The sequence below is a fragment of the Empidonax traillii genome, unplaced genomic scaffold, assembly GCF_003031625.1.
Source record: "Empidonax traillii isolate 1590-97213 ecotype Southwest subspecies unplaced genomic scaffold, ASM303162v1 scaffold912:size315693, whole genome shotgun sequence".
Taxonomy (NCBI): Eukaryota; Metazoa; Chordata; class Aves; order Passeriformes; family Tyrannidae; genus Empidonax; species Empidonax traillii.
Window position 1 is genome coordinate 107,091 of NW_020956105.1, and position 24,104 is coordinate 131,194.

The window sequence follows — 24,104 nt, forward strand, 5'->3', positions numbered from 1 at the left end:
AAAAGACGATACGTTCATCAAACTTGGCACCGCCTGGGCCGTAATTAAAACGTACACAAATTAAATGCAATTATCTCGTGCTTTCTAGTAGGGCAGAGCGTCATTAAGCTAATTAATGCCGCGATCTGTAAGCTGGGCCCATGGCCGTGGCTGTCGCCGTGGCTGTGGGCGGCAGCTGTGCCCTCAGCTGCAGTGACGGCGGGTGACAGTGGTGCCAGCAGCGCCTGTCCCCAGCACCCACACCTGCCACCCATCCATCCATCCATCCATCCATCCATCCATCCATCCATCCATCACCTTCTGGCATGGGAATTGTCCCAGCGCTTCCCACTGCCAGGGATGTGCCCGTGGGCCAGCGCCGAGGGCAGGGGATCCTGAGAGCACGTGGCATGTCCGAGTGTGTGGTTCAGACACCATACCCAGACTCTGAATGAGCAGAGAAAGCTCCTGGAGCACAGGAGTGTGTGGGTACTTGTGAGCTCCCTACAAAGCAGCCAGAGTTATCTTCAGGGACATGGCAGCTTCCCCCCAGGTGTGCAGGTCCAGAGGCTGAGACTTCAGGCACATGGAAAAATGGCCTGGACGGTGGGTCCCAGTTGATAAGATGCTGATGCCACATCTAGGTACCAACTGCAGCCTGCCTGAGTGTAACAGTGCTCATCTGTCTGAGGGAGGCAGGTTCATCTCTGCTGGATGACGTGCTCATTAGCAAACAGACCAAGATGTGTTTGCCAAACTTTTTGACGTGGCCAGGGTTTTGTACCTGTAAAGTGGGGAGTGGTGGAGTCGGAATATGGGGGGCAGTTCATTCCACACCCCACCTTTAAGCATTGGCAAGCAACTGTTCTCAGTCAGGGCAAAAGTGCTCAGTGGTACAGCAGGGACTGGGGCTAGAAAAACACACGTATGACCAACTGGTAATAACATCTGGACTTCAAAGTTATCAAAGCAGGTGTCGTTTTAATAATTTAATGGAATATTGTAATGCATAGTGTAAGTCTGTAATAACAACTTAAGTAAAACCACCTGTTGATTGTGTTTTTGCTTATATCTAGCATAGAAACTCGTCAGCTTAACGGAGGCAAAATATCATCTGGGTAGATGCTGTAAAATACCTTTTTTAAGAATTATGTCATTTTAGAAGAACTGCAAAAAATGCATTTGTTTTACATTTCAGTTTATTCCTGGGTGTTACTGTGATGCAAAATTTTAGTGTCTACGGATGAATTATGCGCTGGTGTTTGAAACGCGCCCACTGATAGTATGAAAGAAAAGCAGAGTGGGGAAGGGAGAGCCTTGCACTCTGCATATGTGCAGTATATCAATATCATGTGTATACCTATTTTCACTACCAAAAATAGAAGTCTAGAAGGAATTAAAAAAAAAAAAACAAACCAACCCACAATGTATTAAAGAATTATATTTTGCTTGATTATCAAAAACAAAATTGGAAAGAAAGAATTTGGTATCTATCTGAAAATCAAGGAGTGGGATCATATGTACCTCTGTCAGCAACTCATGTTGCAATGGTGAGTTTTATTGTTGAGTTAGAGTCAGGAATACAGTTAAAGTTGATGAAATGAATGCACAAAATCTCTGAATGTGTGTGCAGCTATGTTAAAATATCTAAAAAATTCCTCTAACTGATTATTACCTGAAAATATTTATTCTCAAAAGTCATAGAAAAGGGCACTAAAGTACCAAGATGGACATTTTGTTAAAAAAGAGCAACGTGGGTTTTTTTTTAATTTAGATTTGGATGCACATTTAGTGTTGCTGGAAGCAAAGCTCTGTCATTACTGTGAAGTTTACTGTGGCACCTCCTGAGCACTGACCAGTGGTAAATGGGGTCGGCCTCAGGGAGAGTGGACAAATTGTGATGCCTCAAGTGTGTAAAACTCATTTGTAGTGGGACATTGTGCAGTGTAGGACAGAAAGACATACTGTTATCAGGGATGGAGTAGCTTTTTGACCTGTTACAAGCTTTATTCATTCTTGCTTTTCAAGGAGTTCTAAATAAAGTAGGGTATTAGTCAGTTTAATGGAAATAAACCTGGTGGCTTGACAAAGAGTAAATAAAATGTGCAGTCTTTAGTCAAAGAAATCCTCCAATTTAGGTTTTTAAAGAAAGCACATGCCAGAACAAATTCTCTTACCAGACTGAATTTTTCAACTCTAGTAGTTGAACCAATTTCTTCTAACACTGCAAACTCCCACTAACTTCAGTGTACTTTGTAGCTCTCAGGTCCCTGCCTGTCCCATTTCTTTCTTTTTCTTCAACACATTCCTGGGTATGTAACTATCACTCAATAAATCCACTTTTATATTATTTCTGCTTGATTCCATCCCACTCAAACATACATAAAAATGACAAAAATGCTTATTTCCACATTGAATGCTTACTCATCAGCCAGTTATTGGATTGGCCCTTGCAAAAAGAATTTAAATCCTCCCGTGTTTGGTTCTTTATGGCATCTCTGCCATGGAGCTGTCGGGATAAAGGTGTCCAGAACGTTGTTGGATTGTACCTCTTAGTGCAGGCCTGCACATACAGACACGCACAGCTCCTTGGCAGATTTGATTCTCTTTCTTCCAGCTCCTTCAGCCCTCTCAGCACTAACATCACCTCACAGGCAAATGGATCTGGTCTGAAAGTCCCTATTTCCCTACAAATCAGCATAGATAACAATATTCATTTTAAGAAGGTTCGGAAAACACACCCTGAACTGCTCAGCACTGTGGAATAAGCATGGGCAGCTCGCTGCTTTTATCTCCTTCATGGTTCTTCCTTTGTTATTTCTGTAGCAAAGAGGTAAGGAACGGGCCAGCAGATCCTGCTCTTGGCTCCTCTGAGGAGGAGTCACACAGTGGTAATTTCTAAAAAATTTATGTTCAATGCAGATCTTCACTGCATTTTATGATTGTGTGTGTTATTAAAGGAAACGTTGATTTTTCCGGTCCACGTGCTGTATCCACAAATCTATCTTTATTAGTGTTGATAATTCAAATGGTAATTTTACCTTTCTCCGAATACAATTTCCCATTATGTATCATTTTTCTGGGTCCCAATTTGAGATGAGAATTTGACTCTTCAAAGCAAAATATGCAAAATGGCAGACCAGGAATCTGAAATCCGCTGTAATAGTTGCTATAACATTTAGGTTGCTCCTTCTCCAAGGAAAGAAGGATTGTTTTTTAAAAAATCTGGAAAAGCTTCCTGACCCTTTGTGCAGTCATGCAGCATCGGTTCAGTGGAGACCTTTAAAGATTTTCTCTTCCTCCTGTGAGTGAAGCAGCAGCTGGAAGGAGGAGCCAACATGTTGAATTCCACCCTTTTTCCCTCAGGTGTTCCAAGGTCAGGTAAAAGGGCTCCAGCCTCTGGCAGAGAGTAGGGCAGCTCAAGAGCAGTCCTTCCCCCCCCCTAGACATCTCAGTTACACTCCATGTGAACTGTATGCATTATTATGTAGACATTTTGTAATTGGGGATTTTCTTAGCTGCAGGGTAGGCTGTAGGAGTTCAAATGAACGGGGAATGAGGTGGTGGTGGGACCGTTCCCCTGCTGAAGGACTGTAGGGCCACTGGGAGAACACCTTTCATGTGTCACCTCTGTGAAATGGGGCACCTTTGGTACCACATGGCCAGAGAGGTTCCCCATGTCCTGCAGTGCTTGAAACATTTCTTCGGTCTGCAGCCTGACCAGGGAGATCAGATTGATTCCTTCTCACACAGAGGCCAAAAGAGTGGGAAGGGAGTTGGATTCGCGTTCTGGTAGTGACTGAGACCTTATCTCTTGAGAAAATTTTAGCCTCTAATCTCCACATTATTTAAAACCTAATCCTCAATTCTTGCATTATTGCTTACACAAGAACTCTGTTAGGATGTCACTTACAGCTCTTATGAGCTTTCACAAGGCTCATTAATGTGGAATATTTAAATATGCAAAGCCTTTAAGGGGTTAAAAGCAATTGTATGAAAAGAGATTATAGGATCTTTATCACATGTTGTTTATCTGATCAACAGTTAACAATTTAAGACAGTATTATCCTAGTAAAAAGAAGGTTTGTTTCTGATACTGACATAAACATCCCCTCATAATAGTGGCTTTTCATTTACTGTGTTGCAATGTACCATAAGCTTAAAGGCACAACAGCTTCTTTGTGTGTCTCAATAGTGCCTGTCCAGAGTGATGTCAGTCAATTTTTGACCTATACAGTCTGATGTTATTCTCAACAATCATGGAATAGATTTTTTTTTTTCTTTAATGGGTTAAGAGTGTGCCAATAAAATCCTTGAAAATTATCGTATTCCTTCATGGTGTCTTCCTCTGGAAGAACAAGGTATATTACCCATGTGGACCTTTCTGCAAAGTCATGTCTCATGTGGCTTCTGTTGGCTTTTGTTGTTTCCTTTGTGGCTGATTTTCCACACTCTTGTGTAACTTGCCCTTTCAGTGGGACAAATAAACACTAACAGTCAAATAGCACTTTCTGGTAGAGATTGAGAACTACACAGTACACATGGGACAGCCCCCTGGTAGGAGCAGATTCGGAGTTCAGCCTCTGTGATGGCACTCTTGGAGCCCACATAAAAACTGATTGAGGGCTCAGCTCCCTTGTACTGCTTGGAAACTGTTCCTCCAAGGTGGGAAAAAAGACTGTGGAGTGGGCCGTGGTTCTTTCGGGGCACACAGAATGCCTCAAGTGGGGGTCCCCCTTCCTGGCACTGCTGCAGGTGGTGCTCCCCATCCCAACACTCCCAATCCCAGTGCTCCCCATCCCAACACTCCCAATCCCAGTGCTCCCCATCCCACACAGAGGCAGCGGGAAGAGGCAGCACACTGACACACCTCAGTGTCACAGAAGGATGTTCAGCCTCTGTTGCTTTCCTGCCAGAAAAGGGTGTGGAAATCAGTCTCCTGGAGGGAAGACCTCTCCCTGAGCTTTTAGGGAAGCACAGTTTCTTGGCCCCTGCCAGGCAGAGCTGTCAGGAACACCGGCCTCGGCACTCAGCCTGCCCACCCGGTTCAGCGCAGGGGGGCTGCTCAGGGACTCTGGGACAATTCCCATCATCTCCTGTCCAGCCTTCACACAGCCTGTGTGCTCTGGAGCACAGCAAATAGCTCTCAGGTGGGCAGAGGCTGTTAGTTTGCTCTCCAGCATCAAGAAGGGATTACAGAACCTTGGTGCTGGTTTCAACCAGCTCCAATCCTCATCCTGTTGTGGCACTTGGATCCTCCTGCTCCCTTAGGGACAGTAAAATATGCATACACTGAGTGAATTCTTTATGGAAATCACGTGTTTCTAAAATGTTATTTCTAGGTTACTTTTATTCATACAACCCTAATGCTTCCCTGAAAATTAAACCAGATTTAATTCTTCGTTTGTTTTCAGCTGAATGTGGTGTAACTGTAGTATTGTCCTTAAACTTGCAGAACACAAACATAACCTGGATTGAGTTGGACTTTGGTGTGGATCTCGTATTTCTCCCTTTCTGTCATTTTGGGTTTTTTTTTTAGTCATGAAGTCCTCTCAGCACAGTCCCTGAGCTGCCATTGGAGAAGCATCTCCACAGTGCAGCTGCTCTGCTCTCTGTGCCTTCCCTTCCGTGGGAAACCACAGGAGGTGGCTCTGTGCAATCCCATCCTTGGAGCAGAGTGCAGTGAGTGCTAAATGCTTGAGTGACAACAGCTGAACTTCAGCAAGCCAAAGGTCCAGAATATACAAGAGATTTAAATTAAAGATGGCCAAAGTGGGATGGAAATTTGTTTTTCTTCTGTCTGCCAGGTATTTTACATTATATAAAATGAATACTAGATGATAATTGCCAATATGGTGTCTTGTATTGATTTAATTCAGTAAGCAGCTTCGCCTCCACCTTTTGCATGCACTTGCCTTAAAATATATGCATTATGAAGGCAGTGATTCAAAGTCTTTAGGAAATCGATATCCAGACAGGATTCTGTTCTTCAAATATTGACAGCAGAATAACTCTAAGAAACAATGACAAACAATAAAAAGCAGGGGTAGACAAAATTAAGGCTGTAATTCTATTGTAGTCAGACTCTGCAGAAGATTCAAACCTCTGCCTGATGCTGCATATTGTGTGTGCTCCAGCAAACAGCCAGCGCTGGCCCCTTCCTGTCAGAATTTCTGGTAAAACCTGAGACCACTGAAATGAAAGGCAGTTTCTGCCAGTGATTTCTATGCAGTTGGCTGTTTCAGTTGATTTTTTGCCAGTAACTTGCACGGATTTTTTTTCAGCCATGAGCGTGTACTGGGAAGTACAGATGGATATATGTAGGCTGTTACCATTAACATTGTTCTCACCTTTGATAATTTCTCTAGAACTAAATGGAACTTGAATCAAAGCCTGTGAATTACAGTTTTTTAACTGAGCAGCTCTGTGTACTAATTTATTGTGGTTTTGTAATGGTAATTTTAAAATCCTTTAATACTGGCAGCTGAATTTCTTGCACAGCGAGTATGGTTCTGAGAAGTTCAAGGATGTCCCTTATGGAGTAAACACGTCACAGTTAGTGCAAACCACATTGGTTGCTTAGTTCATACAGTTCTGAAATCACGTTGTTGTGGATAGTTCAGTAATGCAATTACAAGTAATACTACAACATTAGCAATCATGCAGAAAAAGCATTCTTTCAGTGTCGTTCAAAAGCCTGGTCTGTCGTGGTTTTCTCACTCTGAAATACCTGATGACAGTCCAGAAGTTCAGATAATGGATAGTGAGTGAGTATCCACTACATAGATATGAGAACCTCTTTTCAGTAGGTGTGGAGGATTTATCAAGGGTAACTCTTTCCAGTATTACCCCACATGTAAATGCCACTGGTGAGCCAGCAAGATTTATTTTTCATTTCTGTCCTTTATTTTTGCAGTTTTAACAAGCGCTGAATTGACAAGGTATCAGTATTATAACCAAGTGAAACGTTCTAGAGCTCTGCTCACATCTGGTAGTAGAAAAATCATTGATGTTTTCCAAGAATGTACTGGAAATCTCTTTACCTTGACATATTTGTGTATAATTTAAAATAGAAGGAAAGCTTTGAACCACCAATGCCTGGGTGATGTTTCGTGACCCTTAGATCAGTCACAGTCAGAAGGAGTTTAAGCAGTAAGACCAGCCAATTGTAATGGCTCATCTGTAGCCAACAGACTTTAAAGATGGTTTAGAACAAACTGAAGTACCTGGGATGTTGCAGAGTGCTGGAAGAGTGATAGATTTCTTCCCGTAGTTAAGGGGAAAGAAAGGAGGGAAGCACTGAGCAAGATTCTCGTTAGCTGAAGGCTCGTTAGCTTAGACATTCATTTCAGGCAAACTAATGGAAGAGTTGGTGGTCAGGAAAAAATTGAAGGATAAAATGCAGCCACAAAACTTGCTTGAATGAGGCAGTTTGTTGTGAGAGTAACAGTTTCGATGAAAGTGGTGAAGTGAAATCAAATGATCCTATGACGAGTTCTGAAAACATCATGTTTAAGTTTGTGCTGGGCTGTGTTGCACAGGCAGGAGCACCAAGGGGTCACTGGCAGAGCAGTAGGAGTCAGGGCAATCAGCTCAAGCTCAGCTCCCATGGCATAATCGCTCCAGCATCTTTAGGTGTGTTTTTTTTAATTGGGAATTTGTTTTTGCCTGTGGCTGCCGAGCTGGTGTACTGAAATCCATCGCGTACCTCCACCACCTGTATTGCAAAGGCGTCATTTGGTGTGACAGGAGAGACAGCATGGCCCTGTGTCCTCTTACCCAGAGCCTCTTACCCTAGGCCAGGTCTGGGTGCTAAGGAGGAGTCTTCTTTCAGAGCTCGTAGGGCCAGGTGTGCTGAGCCAGGCTTCCTTAGACCAGCACTCAGGTTAACTCACACACCCTGGCTGTTGGACACAGGGTTTCCTGGGAATCAGGGGGCTGTGGTCTCACACTGTGTCTTAGAGCTTCCTGAGCAGACTTAGATAACTTTGGTCTCAGCTTTGCTTGTCATTAAAATAATTTCTACTGAGTTTGGTGCTGGTGAAGGAAGATACCACTTCTTTATTTCTTCACCATGTGCATTTCACTGATGCTAATCACCAAGTTAAATCTGCACCTGACCACGAGCAGCTGATGGAACATTCCTTTTAGCCATCCACTGTATCCCTGATAGAGACAATCAATAGGTAAAATCTGTGCAAATGAGTGGAGTTCAAGTGAGGGCTACCCTAAACAGGACTTAAGCTATGCACCCGCCTTTGTGCCAAATTTTTCAGGGTTTTTTTTTTTTCTCCTGTAATGAATCCATGTATTTTGTGCATTGGAGCATGGCACGGGGCCTTTTGGATGGCAGGCTCTTCAAGAGAGGGGAAGAAAGTTTTAATCACAAAAGCAGAAACTTCAGTCGGAGAAGTGATTCCGCACTTTGTTTCGTTTGTAAATGGCGCGTTTTGGCTTTTGTGAAACAGAACCCGGGTCCAATTCAGGACAGCGCTTCAGGGATTCTTTCCATGGAGCTTTTGAGTCTGAAATAGTGCACATGAAAAGAGCAGGAGATTGAACATAATTTGTTCCAACAGCTAGTCTGAGATTTTTTCCAATCAAGATTCTTTCAGCATATTCCTCTTTGTTGAGCTATAAGCTGCTTTTAAAATAATGGCATTAGCCTATATTTCAGGGCTTCGCTGGGTGTTCCCAGCTCTGGTGATTAGTTACGAGAAATAGAAATGCCTGTATTGTAATCTTTTAATGGCTATGGGAGACTTGTAAACTAAGTTGAGATTTGAGCAATTTGGAGATTTCAAAATGAGCTGTAGAGTTCAGTGAGAAAGAAAAATGCATCATTGAAATTCATGGTGCCACTTTGGTTTTCTTTGCTGAGATTTATCAGTGAAAGCCATATTGCTTTCCCTTTGCCTTTATTTAAAGCTTTTCAATACATTGTTTTTAAGGTCCATTTCTTTTACAAGCTTTTCCTTTCAGCTTGCTCAGGGTATTGGGTCCTATGAACATCTGTTTGTGCCTAAAATCAGTGAGGACCTGGACTGTATCCTGCCTCCCTCCTCCCCTTTGTTTCCAGAGGCTATTGTTTCCGATTTCATGCTATCAGAGGGGCTGCATGTTTTCCTGTGTGAAGTTGTCAGAGAGATAAAAGCACAGGAGCAGGGTCACATTTCGAGGGATGGGCATGAAAAATTGGTAAAATGTATCTTGAGGGCCACCCACAAGACGTGATTGAAGAAATTCAGAAGTAGGGAGTAGAAGTGTCATTTTAAAATCGTGCAGGTTCTGGGCTGGAATAAGTAGTGGTGAAATAAGTGTTTAAATGGCAGAAATCTCTCAGTCAGATTTATACTTAGTTGACTTATTTCTGCTGGGTAGCTTGAGGGCTTTGTTACGCAGAAAATACCATCATCTTCACTGTGATGCCTGCCCATGTCCCTCCAGTACAAGAGAGAGGGACCAGAAGATTTAAGGCTTGTTTTACACCCTTCATCTGTCATAATGCACTGGGGAAAAGAGAAGCAGTACTGGAGGTGTCTGCCTGGCCAAAAGTTAGTATGGAATCACAGAATCATTAGGTTGTATGACACAAGACCTGCAAGGAGGACAGTAAGGATGATGATGATAAAAAGACAAATAGTGCAGCTTAATTAACCTAATGAAAGACGTTTTCCAGGAAGGAAGCACAGTACTGTGGTTTATAGTGCTGCAGGCCGTGGTCAGCCCAAACACTCTTATCCTTTTGTCTGACATGAGTTCCAGAAGTGGCCCCCTGGTTTGAAAGGAGGCAGAGCAGTTCAGGTGCAGCAGGAGGGAAGAGCTGTGCTCACACACAGATGCCTCGGGCAGCTCAGCACTGTCCTCCCCTCCTGCAGTGACGCAGCAGGAAGAGCTACAGGTGTCTTAGAAGTGTTCTCTGAAAGGACTAAGCAGCCAGGAAAAAGCTGTGCCTGTCCCTAACTTGGTGTCAGCAGAGCTAAGGCAGTGCCTTCCTGGTCTGTCTTGTTTATTTTAACTTTTTACTTAGGTCTCTACGAGGTATGAAACTAAGTTTAACAATGCTGGTGTGGATCAGGGATTCACTAAGATGGTTGCTTTTATTATAGAAGCTTGCAATGAGGATTTTGTTAAAGCACATGAGAAGACAACAAATGAAATATGTAAGTTGTACTTTTTCCAAGGCAGCTGATAGGTAAGGGATGCCAAGCAAGGTGTTCTCTTACTGCCGAGTTACTAAATGATATATGTGATACAGATCAGCCTAATGCTGGAATTTTAAGGAGATGTATTTTTTTCTATAGCTTTTTTCCAAAGAGAAGTCAATTATTTTTCTTAAATGCATACATTATTTGCATATATGAGAAACCAAGTATACATTCTGAGTTTTGCTGAATCTATCAGCATTTTTGGCTATGGAAATTCAGGGCAGGGCACTAATATGCAGACTTATTTCCACTTTGGTAATGTAGCAGGAAAAATTGCTAAACATATTTTAAAGGTACAATAATTATTGAATTTATATCCTGTATGGTAATACTTCTGGATAGTAATTTGTTTATAAATAGAAAAAGGAGGAAGCTGCAACACTTCAAATTGTGTAGCAGTTGTGTAGGTGAGTCTAAAGAAGAGCACTCTGTGAGTATTTTTAAATAGGAATATCATTTATGAGCACTCCTGTTTAACTTGCAGTGACCTCGGTCAGGGTTCTGGGTCCCACTGCAGGAGTGGCTGTGGAGGTGACATTCCCTGCCAGCCCATGTGTGGTGGCACAGGGGGGTCCTGCCAGCCCCCAGCCCCAAGGCTGCCGTGTGTCCCTGTGCTCCTGCTCCAGGCAGGCAGCAGAGCACATCTCACACTGGCTGTGAGGAGACACCTGGGCACAAAGTCACACCAGCACAGTTCCAGTTTGGGGGGCAAAGGGATGATCTGTGTCTTTCTCAGCATGGCCACCATGTCTTCATGTCTTGCACTGCTTCGAGTATTATGGAGAGGAACTTTACGCTGCTGATAATGCCCATTTCTGGTCTTAATGAGTATAAATTCTTTTTGAAATCACAGCTTTTTTATACCAGCAGTTTTCATTGGCATACCTGTCTGGTTTTGGAAGGGTAAAAGAATCTACTTTGTTTGTCTCAAAAGGGAAAAGAGCAAAGCCTAGAGTAAAAATTAATAGCACATCTTAAAATCCATTACAACATCTCCCTTTTTTCTGACTAAAAGTGAGTGAAAAAGGCCTCTCTAGAGGAAATAAAGAAGAAGTTATTACAGCTTTCACTTTTTTGTAGAGTATGAAAAAGCTTTCTGTATGTTAAACAGTCTTGTGGACATCTGGCATGATTGGTTTTAATCTGCTGACTAAAAAGTCAGGATTAAATCTTGCTTTACACCTCTTTGTATTGCGGTCAGTAAAGTGACAGAGCTGCCCTGAAACAATGGCACTACTTATTCCACCCAATATGCCATGTGGTAGATCACCCCCTTTTTCAGCACCACTTCTCTGCAAAGACAATGAAGCATCTGGTGGGGTTTTCCTGTGTCCAAGATATTTTTTGTCAGTAATTTCACTCAGCCGCTCTGCTTAGCTCTCCCTCGGTGCTACTTTTTGAGACGGGGTTTGCCAAATCCAGTGGCAAGAGGTCAGGAGGCCAAAGTGATGAATTTTTATGTGCCTGTTCCTTGTGTTTCTGCTCAGTCATGATTCTTTGCGCGCTGTGCTGCCTCTGAAAGGGAGCCACAGTGAGCAATTTGTCCTCCCGGGCTGCGGAGAATGGGGAGGCAGATGAGTTAAAGTGGCGTGTACGACTGCGGACAGAGCCGCGCACAAATGTTTCCTGACGGCCGAACAGAATCCTCCTGTCACTATTCAGCGCGAGAGGGGCTTGGGAGATTTGTAGCCTGTTGGCTTTCGATCAAGTGACAAATGAATTTAACAGCACTTAAAGATACAGCAGAAAGAATAGCACTTCAGCAGCCAGCCCCAGCTGTGAGTTCTGAGTGATGCTGCGTTAACAATTCTGAACTCGCGTTTTCCCCTCTCTTAGCATACTTGGGAGCTCTCTGTTTCCTCTGTGTTTCTCAACATGTTTGAATCCTGGTTTGCTTTAAGGAAGAAAATTTCATCTATGTTTCAGAAACTCTTTAGAATGGACTTTCTGGTTGTTGGCCCAGTTGGGTCCCATCCCCTCCAGAGGGTCAATGGTCCTTACAAGCAGGAGGACCCTGGTAGCCGCGCTTCTGGCACAGCTTTCTGTCCTCGCTCAGCAGTGCTCTCTCACACCCACCAGGATCAAGTGAGATCAGCATCCATTGCGGGGTTAAATCCCTCTGGATGCCCAGCCAGTGCTGTGAAGTTGCTGGTCCTCCAAGTCTTTCTCTCTCCAATCAGCTGTGCCTCAGTAGTTGGCTGAGGGCTGTTGCTGGTCAGCAGCTGAGCTTTGGACTTCTCCGTGTCCTAGGGAGTCCTGAACATTGCAGTGCTGCACAACCCATCCTTCTCACGCCATCCCAAACCACACCCAAAGGGATGCAGAGCTGCCTTACCAGGATTGTGAAGAGAGGTGGCACATGGAATATGCCACCTTGTTTCCTCTCTCCACACCAACTGTTTTACCCCACAGCTGTTTCTGTGTGTTGCCAGTTGTTATTGGGTGTGGGGGGTGTACAGACTGATCTTCTGTCAGTTTTACCCTTCATCAGGGAGAATACAGCAAACCTTGGGTCCACACCTAGCACAGTATTTTACAAAGATATCCTTTATTCGTTTTATACAAAAACATTTACTTTAATGTGTGAATAAGGACTCCTGGGAATGGGAGAACTCCATGATGGTTTGGGTCTTGTTGAAGAAGTGTCAGCCTGCTGGTGGGCAACGTGCCTGGGGACAGCCCTGCTGTCCACAGGGGTCAGGGTGCTGTCACAGCCCGGTACTTGGCACCTGCATGACCACAGTGATGGGAGAGGCACAATTCAGCAATCCCACCTCATGGCTCTCCGAGCTATTTGAACATAACTAGCTGAAAAGGATTATTTGAACTTACAGGCTGCTGGACTCATATTCCATTTGAAATGTGAATAAAGGAGCAAACGATGTGGAACCAGACAGGGAGTACATTGATGAGAAATGAATGAGATATGGCAGGATGAAAAGTAGTTGACTCAGAGAGGCTGGACAAATGGGAGAAAAAGGGGAAAAATACAGTAAGGAAATGGTCCACATGCTGCACCAGCAGGTCATCACCTGGTCAGCCAGGTTTTAGTCTCACAGTAACACCATACAGCATGTTTCAGTTATCAACACAGTGAATTTTGCATTCCCAACCTGTTCAGGTCCAGAAAACAGATGAAGTGAGATGGAAATTATTTTCCTGTCACGTTTGTTTCCTTAAAAAGTAAAGTTAACTTGGAGGGAGGGTGTTTTTTTTCCCCATAGACAGGAAACAGTAGAAGAAACATGGGCATCTCTCCCACTTTGCTGTATGTGGTTGTGACCAACTGATGACCTGGATGGCACACGTCCATCCTGGAGGGCACCTGTCCATCCCACAGTTGTGCTCAGGCTTAGCAAGAGCCCAGGCCTTGGCTGCTGGCAGCCCACAAAGCACTCATGCCTCATGCAAGTCGCTTTCCTATTCTGCATCTCAATTCTGTCTTTGTTTAAGGGTCTAATTTTATTTTGTGTGTATGTGTGTGTGTGTGTGTGTGTGTGTGTTTTGCATAACAAGAAGAAGAAACAATTTTTTTACTTCTTTATATTTCTAATTTTGTCATTAAAAGTATTCAGTGGCTGCGTAAAGGCATCTAGATTTTAAGTACATATATGGTTTGATTTCAGAATTGCCCAACATTTCGTGTTTTAAAAGTCAGCTCCTGATGACAGCTACTGCTGGGAGTCTACTTTGTGGGAGCCAAAGGCTCTCACACTCTCCAGAGGTAAAGCCTTGATCTTGAGCTGTGTCACACCACTGATCTTATACAAAACTCTCCATTAATTTAAAGGACGAACTCTTGAATTTAGTCCTTTTGGCAGTGCTGGTTGGGAGTGTTTCTGAGGCTGTGCTGAAGGCAGATGGAAGCAAGGGACTGGCTGTGCCCACAGTCCTGGAGCACTGGGTCAGGACTCCCTGCAAGGGTTCAGGAGGATGAGGCTGACAGACTCCAGTGTCCAGTGCTGGAAGGGAGTCAAGAAGCACCAAAGAAATTTCTTAGGTGTTTGCTTAAATTTTTGCTACTCAGTGTTAGTGCTCCAGTGTTTCATTTCTTAGGGCTGTAAGAAACCGTGACATTTGGAGGCAGCAGAAACACAAACACCATCAGCACAAACACAGGCAAATGTTACTGCTCGAAACAAAGGCAATTGCAAGGCACAAGGGAGCAGATGGGGTTCACAAACTGTTTTGCTTTTAAAATGAAAAGAAATAGAGGTTTTTAGTCTGCAAGTTAGATAAAAGCAAGCTTAGCTATAAGGAGAGAAGCTGCCTCATATTTAATTTCTCCTGAGTTCAAGACAATAGAGGATTTTACATTTTTCTACAGAAATAGACTTACATCACAGATTCTGTGAGCTTCATCAAAGTCTTTGCTGAACAGAAACAATACACCCAGTCCTCTGCTTGGTCAGCTGGAGTGAAAAAGTGAAAGTGCTCTGAATGTTTCCAACAAGGAATTTTTCAAGCTGGTATTGCTGCTTGGCCAAAGCAGAAAAAAAGGATGGAAGAGAAATAACAGAATGTCTGAGTAAATCTGAAGAGGTTCACACCTTATGGGACAAGACAGCATATATTGCATATATGCAGAGGATTTCCTTAGGAACAATTGGACTGTTTCAGTTCCTGTAATATGAAAAAGCAAATAATTTTTTTTGAAAACTTCCACAGGACTATTTGACATCAGGTAGTGAAGCAAAATTATTAGAGGGATGGACAGGAGAAGGGATTTTTCTAGCACACTGCTTCCAAGTTCCAGATCTTGTAGGGCTGTGGGTTTATCCAGACCTGATGAAAGTCCTGAATGTGTATTATCGATGTCAGCAAGTGAATTTAAACTGAGACCTCAAAAAGGGGACAGGGGAACCCTTTACCTTTGTCCACAGAGCCTCCACACAGGTTCTGATTCACACAGGTGCCAGACAGCTCCTGGTAAATTGTTTGTGAATCAGATACTTCACTGAACTCAGGCTTGAGAACACAGTCAGGAAAACAAATGAGGGAATGCAAAAAGATGTGCAACCTGACCAGAGATCCAGAGAGAGAAAATGAGAAGGTAGTCAGCATGCAGGTGAATATGTCTGATGGAAAAGGAGTTCTAGCTTGATCTGTAATCTTGGAGAATCAGAGGCAGAGGCCTTTTGGATTTAATTCAGATTATTGTCTGAAGAAGATAATTAAGAAGTGAGTTGTCATTGCCACCAGCTGTTGACACAAAGCAAAGCTGCTGAGGCCAGGGGACATGGTGAGGGACCTCAGGGCTCCCTCCAGACCTAGAGAAGGGCAGGCTGTGCCACCAACACATGGCACTGGGCTGGCCATACCAGCATTGAGCAAGCCACTCCAGCCCTGAGCTGGCCATACCAGCCCTGAGCCAGTCATTCCAGCCCTGAGCCGGCCATTCCAGCCCTGAGCCGGCCATTCCAGCCCTGAGCCAGTCATTCCAGCCCTGAGCTGGCCATTCCAGCCCTGAGCTGGCCATTCCAGCCCTGAGCCGGCCATTCCAGCCCTGAGCCAGTCATTCCAGCCCTGAGCTGGCCATTCCAGCCCTGAGCTGGCCATTCCAGCACCAGACTGTGCCACAGATCAGAGGGAGGGACTTGTGCAGAGGAAGCCAGAATGATGCCCATAGATCCTGGGCATCTCCTGGGCTGGGCTCTCGCTTGTTTGTATTTATTCAAGTAACATTTATGTCACTGCTGAGTTCAATTCCTGCTCCTCAGAGCTTATTAGTATTACAAGTGTAGCAACTGCTGTGGGACATTATAGCTATTTGCACACAGTTAAAGTTAACACAAGTTAATATATAGTCTAAAGGATATTTTTGCAGTAGAAGTGTGTCCTCTCAGATAGGGTTTGATTGCTGCACCCTGGGGGACTGAGCCCTGTGATGCCCCTGACGTTTGCAGCAGCTGTGAGGCCAAAAACCTCTGCATGGCTCTGAAAAACCAGCCTCCATTTCAGTGGCAGGTAGAGTTTGAAAACCACAGTGTTACCCGTTCTGTAGCTAAGTGCTCAACTCTCTTTGACTCAGAAAGTTACATTTAACTTCGTCTTTCTCACTTGCAATTTCATTTCTCTTACATCATGTGATTTGGTGAATTTGATGGTGGTATATTCCCAATATCCAGGAAATTGTATCAGCCCCTCACAGGAAAAGAGGAGCCCAAACAAGACACCTTCCTGTTATTCCCAAAGTAGCAAATCTTTTACCTTGCTGATGATTATTTCAAATACAATTTGCATCCAGATAATAATAAAAAAAAGCATTTGATTATCCTAATTTAATAAGTCTCAGATTGATTTTGAATCTTGAGCAGCATTTCAGAAGAAGTATTTCACTGTCATAATTAGATGATACATGTACATCTGTCTTTTCTGTCCTGCCAGAACCCACAGAGTACGTAACTGGAATAAAATGAAATATCTTAAATTTAATTGATTTGGTTGCTCGTGTGCTCAAGACCTTATTTCACCTGGCTCCTGTTAGCAGTCTTCAAACTCTGCACTTCTCTCCTGGCACTCACAGCCATAAACACATCTGTGTCAATCCATGCAGCACTGAAAATCGCAATGGCAACTATTGCTGAACTTTCTTAATTGTACAAGAGCAATGTAAATTTTCTACTTTCTTTTCTTTTTTTTTTTTTTTTAAGAAGAATTCAAAGTAACAAGTCCTAAGAAAAGTATTCAAATAATTGCGAAAAATAATACACATCTTTAACATCAGTAGACAGTCTGAAACACTTGGCTGTGTGGTGTGGGGGGGGGAGCAGATGTATTTTGAAGGTGTGTTATGTGGTAAATCAACAAGCTTTCCATTTTTGAGGATCGCCAAGTTTAAAATAAATTCCGTGTTTGTCTCTTGCCAGTATAAAAAAAAACATTCCCTCCTGGCTTAGCCTAACAGGACATTGTTGCTACAACCCAAGGCCATTGTCAGGAAAGTTGTTGCTATGTTTTACAATTCCATACACATAAATTATCAAAAAGGGTTATTTCAAAAGTAGTACAAAGCATCTACCTGTGTGGAGTATGGGAAAACAGGAATGAGACACAGCTGTGTTTGCTAGGGAATACTTAGCTGTCTCTCAGCTCTGAATGCCGCTCTTCTGCAAGCTTTTTAACCAAATCTTATTTCCAAAGAAAATATATTAAAAAAAAAAAAAGACAGTTATGTTGAGTTTTGATATCTGATTTCCCCTCTTCTCCCCTAGTAAAAGAGTACCTTTGAGGGAATACTCAGCAAGGAACAGTGGGTTTTCATAGCATTTTGATTTTCTTTACTAGCAACAAAAAACCCCTTCATAAGCAGACTTGCCTAAAAAGGCACATGGTCCCGAAAGTTTTCTGCTTGGGTGACTACGACTGTGTAGAAATTGAAAGGAGGAGGAAAAAAGGAGTGCTCCAGCTTGTATAAGAAATGAACCTTTGCCCAATCACTTTTGTCTGTGAATAAGGTAACTTTTTGTGCGTGTGAAATTTGAAAGCAATAAGGTATGTGGGTCCTTTCTCTGTATCGGTTCTCAAGAGTCGATCGAGGGGTTTTTCTTTTGGAGACGGACTGAAGTTGGGAGATAAAGCAGCTCAGGGAAAAAAATGTTCTCAAGCAGATGCCTTTAAGAGACAGAAATCATGAATTTGTTGAATTGCAACCACTCCGGGGGTGGCTACAATGACTTTTTGACAGTGACAGTAACTCTGCCGTGTCTTTTCGAGCCCTTCTTTGGCCCATTCACTCTGGAAAGCTGCTTAAGCGCACTTAAGCGCATTAGCATTTGGATGCTCGGGGACCGTATTGACCCTCATTTGGAAAGTTTAAATGAGTGAAAGATGGAGCGATTTGTTAGGGCTTTAGAAACCAGCTTTAGAGAGCGGCGGGTTTTCCGCTCTGGTTTGTTCGGGTGCTTGTTCTAATCTGGTGTGCTGTTTGAAGGGACCAGACTGATTTGTGACACATGAGCCCAAAGCGCTCTTTTTTTGGGCTTGACCCGATTATGTGTCTGTGCTCTGAATTTCAATCAGTGGGTCGGAGGGAACGCGGTTGGGAATGGCTCGCTGCTGGATTACCTCACTGGCTCCGTGCGGACACAGATGGCCAGGCAGTCAGTGCATGGCTGAGGGACAAAAGGATCATCCGACAGGACGTGGTGGGTGCGAGGGAACAGGTAGGAGGTCTGTGCCTAAAGTGAGTGGTCCCAGAAGTGGAGCCCCTGCGCGATTCCCAGGCCGTTCCTTCTCCTCCCTGACGGAGCGAGGTTTAACCAGCCACCACCGGCATCTTCCTGCTCTTCTAAGCCTTCCAAAAAAACACCTTAAAATCCTGCAGAGCAGATGGAGTTCTCCCAGCACTGCTTGTGCTTGTGCCCGTGGAGCTAGTGCCCCTTGCACCAGTGGAACCTCTGATTGTGCAGACACCTACAACTGCTTTGGCGTGTGCCGAGTATTTTAGGGTAAACCTGGAGTGAGATGTGTGTGATCCGTGGACATGGCAGTGCTTTTGGGGAGGGAGGAAGCAGTCAAGAAAAGTTTGCCAGGAATGGACATCATTCATTCAGTGAGATGGGGAGTCGGCACCTGTTTCATTCACAGACTTGAAGAAAAGTATCAGATTTAGGTTTTTTTTACCAAATCACAAGTTATCCATTAAAGATGAAGTCGCTCAGCTCGCTGCTGTTTTACAAACTTGCCACAGTTTGTACTGTGGCGATAGGCAGGGGCCTTTATCAAGGATCAAATCTTTTATCAACTGGGAGCAGAATGTCCACTGACAGACTGTTCCCATTCTGGAGCCAGTAACCTCAGCTGAGATCTAAAGTATTTGGAAGCTGATGGATTTTTGTTTAAATACATGTTTGGCATGTGTTTCTGCCTTCAGGAGAAAGTGAGAATGGGGAAGGGAGAAGTGAGCTGTAGTTCATGGCCTTGTGTTTGATAGATAATGCAACTCTGATAATGAATCCAAATGTGAGTATTTCTATTTGTGAGAGGAAGAAGCATGTAGTAGGATGTGAAATTCTATTACCCTGTTACCACAGAACATGCTACACGTGAATATTTGCAAAATGAAAATCTGTTGTCCAGCCATTACGAAAAGGAATGGAGCAGGCAGAGCAGAGAAGTCACCTCTTTGGCTTTCCTTGACTGAATTGTTTTCTTTAGCATGCCTTTGTTTAAAACCTCTAGCAAAATAAGGTTTTGTTCATGATAGCCTTTGCCAGTACCCATATCCAGGGCTGTGCACAGATCCTGTCAGCAGCTTGTGCCTTGGTTGCAGCTGAGGATGCTGAGCTGCCTCCCACGTGTGGGGGCACATCTCTGCCTTTGAAAATTGCTAAAGTTTCCTCAGTTCCCCTTTTCTGCCTGCTGCCTCGTGGTTGCCAGCAGGCAGGCAGAGGGGTAGGGTTACCTGTGCACAACCCTCACAACCTTCATCAGGCAGGGGGACTGCAGAGCAAAAGGTGAACCTGCCCACCCCTCCCCTCGGTTAAGATGTAGTCTATCCCTGCATTTTTGAAGCTCTTAACATAGTTAAAGCTTCACTGAAAGTAAAAGATTCGGCAAATCTAAAGTATGTTTTTAAGTAAAATTTATGCCCAAGTGCTTTTCCAAAGGCTCCAGATTTCACCTGCTGCCGTGCAGTGGAGCCAGCCCTTTGAACAGCCCATTCCCTTCCATTGCTCGAGGAGCTGGGCCTCAGCAAGGAGAGTAGCCAATGGACCAAGGCCTGACGCTTCTGTGGAAATTCATACCTCTGTTCCTGATAAAGTGTTGATTTATAATGTGTTTTAGGCACCCAGTCCTCAGAATATTTGGAGATGTGGCGTTGTCTCTAGCTTAAAGAATGCTGCACAGGGAATTTGCTATCCAAAGTTGCTGTCAGATTGCTCAGGTTTCCAAAGTGTACTTGGAAAATGAATTTACAGGGCAGACGTTTTTGCAAACAAGAGTTAACCCACAGAACTGCAGTGCCAGTGTAGTTACCAGCTCTTAGGAACTGGCACAGAACCCAGCGGGGTGTGGAGTCATGAGCTGTAAGAAGTGGTTTGGAGGATGTTTACATGTAATGTGCGATACCTGTGAAAGGACCTGTCTGCGTGGTAGCAAGTTGAAAGACTGTTTGCCTTATCTGATTGATACTTTCTTAATATTGCCTGTTTCTCTCCAAATGGTAATTCAAGTTATTGTTTCAAGTCCATCATGAATGGAAGTGACTTAAATTAGCAACGCTTTATATTTTGACACACAGCAAATCATATTTCCAGGTGGGCGTTGAAGATTTGATAATGTTCGATTAAATCTGGCCTCCTGTTGTGAATAAACTTGTTTCCCTTTCTCCCTTTGTGTTTTTCTTAGACACTATGTGCAAAGGCCACCATGCAGACCATCCGGGCAGCTGACACAAATGAAGTAGTCAAGCTAATATTTCGTGAATCTGATAATGACCGAAAGGTAAACAACTTAATGCCCTCAGCACCCCTGTGTAAATAGAAACGGTGTTGAATGTTCACTTTCTTTTCTACGGAGCATGAATATAGTTGTTCCAAACTGATAATGTAGAGGGAGGGGAGGGATATAGATTGTCACACCTAATGCTCAGTTAATTGGATCTGTTTAAGTGATTGCCAGCCAAGCAAATGGGCCAGCTGACAAGGGGCTTTGGACATGTGCAAATGTCGTGTGGTTTTAAAGGGCTGCGTCTCTCTGGAAGGGTCACTGCCAGCAGCTGGGTGTTGGGCAGCCAAGTCCGAGAGCTTTGCTGACCTTTCTCCTCTGTTTGTTTGTTTTTTTTTTTAGGTTATGCTGCAATTAGAAAAGAAGCTCTTTGACTATTTTAATCAAGACGTATTTAGAGATAACAATGGCACTGCGGTAAGTTCATTGCTAAACACTTTCGAAGGAGTAACTTTGCAAGTCACATACAAATTGCATTTCTCTAACCAACCCTTTATCCTTATCAGCCCTCCTCTCTGCAGAATGAGAAGAACCAACATAATAACTGCTCCAGTTTTCCTCATCACTTAGCCAGTTATTTTGTGTGCAGGTTCTTAACTTTGGTGTGTTTTACCTTCTTTATTATAGAAAAAAATTGTACATTAAATGTATATGACGATTCACTTTTTTTCTCTATCCTCTGGTCTGCATTTCTTCAAGCACCCTGTTTTTTTTACTAGCTCTTCATAGTGCACCACAGTAACTTAGGAAAAACCCTTCATGCAAAGCTGTTCTGAAAATACTTGAGTCTTCTGAGTGTACAAAATGTACTAGAAACACAAGAATAAGGAGAATAGAAATCTCAAACCCTGCAGCAGACTGTCACTGTTTGGACAATCAAAAGGCTTCCCAAGAGGATAAAGCAGACAGGGAACACTAATGCTCTGATTTGTAATAAGGACTGTGATTTTTCTGTGAAAAGTGGCATTATATTTTCTTTCAGGTGATTTTATTTCATTTTGGAAAATCTGTATATGACTGCTTGCAGCTTCCTCTGTTTCATCCAAGGTTCCTAGGAGTTATGTATCTAAAGGAATACGTTCTCTGCCTGCTCCAGCGTGTGGCTGCTTTGTGCCAGGGATAGGATGCACCCACGATCTGTGACTGTCCCTCTCTCTCCTCTATTCTCCTCTCCTGCCTATGGCTCATTCTCCCACTGTTCACAGAGAGCTGGGCTGTTGGAGGGCTCTCTGCGAGGCTCCAGGGCAAGAAGGGCAGCTGAAGCCCTGGTACCCTCTCTGGTTTTTAAGTGGGCTTCACCTAGGAGGTTAATTCCGTGTGAGAATCTGAGATCTCACTCATTTGTTGAGGCCAGAAGAATTTCCCACCCATGAGGGAAGTGAAGGTCTGGTTCCCCTTCTAGCACCTGCTGCCATTTCTTCCCAGCGTGACTCGTGTGTCCTGTGTGCTCGCCTGTGTGGGCAATGTGCCTTCAACACGCTGTGAGATCACTGGGGGGGTTGTTGGTTTTAAATTCACAAAGTGAATGCGTCCTAGGGAAATAACATAATGTTTCTTTCACTGATCCTTTGCAGTTTTGGGGACATTTAATTCAAAGCAATAACTCTCCTTCCAGTTCCATACTAATGTTATTCCTGTCCCAGTTTTTCCTCTATGTGTATTATTATAATAACTTTCTTAGCTTTTTTTAAAGAAGAACTCAAGTGTCTGTCATTTGTATTTTCCCCCAGTATGTTCCTGAAGCTGAACAAAGCTCTTCCTGGTGGTGCCATTTGCCATGTCCCAGTGGCATTTTGGATGGCTGCTGGTTGATTTGCATACAGGGCCACAGGGTGTGAAGGCACAGGCAGAATCCCACTTAAACACATTCCATTTCAAAATCAGTAGTCATTTCTTTCATGCATCAAGAAGCGGGAAATCTTCCAGATCAAACATGGAAGAAAAAGATAAATGATATAATGAGCCATTGGAGATAATCTAATCTTCATGGTCTAGTTAAACACGCAGCACCATGATCACTAAAAACAAACTACCTCTCTAAAAGGATAAATGTCTCTGTGCCGAATTCAACCCAAAAAATCCATCGCATCCTTCATCAACTGCCGGTCTTGTACCGGCCTGACAGAAATTTAATTCAAGCTGGCTCCTGAAAATAATTATTGTATTTTAAGAGTAGTAATCATTGGTCGGGACATGATTGAATGTGTCCATGCCTATTGACTTTTTCTATGATTTATAGCTTTGTTTAGTCGATATTCCCATCGAAATTGTATAATTAATTATAAGTGGGGCTGTCAGGTCTGCAGGATGGAGTGCCCTGATGAGTATTTGGGAAGATTAAATTTTCCTTAGCTGTACCAATGCAAGGCTTGGGAATTTTCACAGCACTGTGGCTGTTGGATAAAGATGTTTTCTGTGTGTTTAGCAACTGCTTTAGCTCAAAATCCATTGATTTTTCTGAGGGTATTTTTTTTATCAGTGCACTGTCTCTTCAGTAACATTGGAATGTGTACGGATGTGGCAAGACCTGACAAATATTTATTATCAACAGGCTACTTTATCATTGTCCATACACAGTTATCCCTTCCTTTTTACATTGTAATCAACAAAAAGGATCTTAAGATATATTTATAAAAACTATTATTTTTTTATGAAAAATCTGATATAGGTACAAATTACCTGTTTAACAGAAATTCAGTTTGAAATGCATACAGTAATCTGTCAGGTCTAATTTTTCCAAACTAATCTGTAGCTTATACGAATTATCTATACCTTATTCTAAAGTTAGCTTAGCAATTACCTGTATTGATTATCTCAGAGTGCAGTGACCATTCCGTATCGTTGTGTTTCAGAAAGGAACACCCAGATTTATTCAGCTCTGTGGTGACAGGAAAAAGAGAAAGCCTGTTTGAGAACAGCTGTAGCAATAACGCAAAGCTGTCTGAATATTGAATTCCTGTGTTCTGATTAGCAGAAGCTTGGTGCCTCTGACCTGGATGGGGGGACACAGCCAGGCTGTGCTGATCAGCTCCATGGTGTCCTCCTGCTTCGGGGGCTTGCCCGTGGGAGCCTGGCAGAGCACAAATGAGGCTTCTCTCATCTGCTCACACCTTCCCAGAGGCAGCAGCCCCCAGGTGGGAGCCGCCACTGTGCCCCCACTGCCACTCTGTGCCCAGAGTACCCAAGGGGTCCCTACAGGGGGGCTCAGAGCACCCTGACCCCTCCCATGGACTTCCCCAGCAGGTCTGTGGTGCTGCCCACACTTCTGAGCTCAGTGGCTCACTGGAGCATCATTTGTGCAAAACTTGGTTGTAGCTTTGGGTTTGCCAGCCTTTCAGTGATAAAAATCAGCATGCCAGTGCTTTCAGAGGGCAGCAGTGTTCAGGGGGGGTTAGAATAAACCTACACTTTTACCAACTATTTTCAAATTCCTTAATTGTTTATGATAGAACAAGCTATAAGTGG

At 43.5% G+C, this 24,104-nt stretch overlaps 1 protein-coding gene across 1 annotated transcript in view; it reads left to right on the forward strand.

The window, feature by feature from the left end:
- The window catches only part of INPP5A (inositol polyphosphate-5-phosphatase A), a 141,115-nt gene that overhangs the window by 86,050 nt on the left and 30,961 nt on the right, over positions 1–24,104 (forward strand). Inside the window, exons 9-10 of the mRNA XM_027902827.1 lie at positions 20,541–20,636; positions 20,982–21,056. Coding sequence (XP_027758628.1) covers positions 20,541–20,636; positions 20,982–21,056 — 171 coding nt within the window. The remainder of the gene's footprint in view (positions 1–20,540; positions 20,637–20,981; positions 21,057–24,104) is intronic.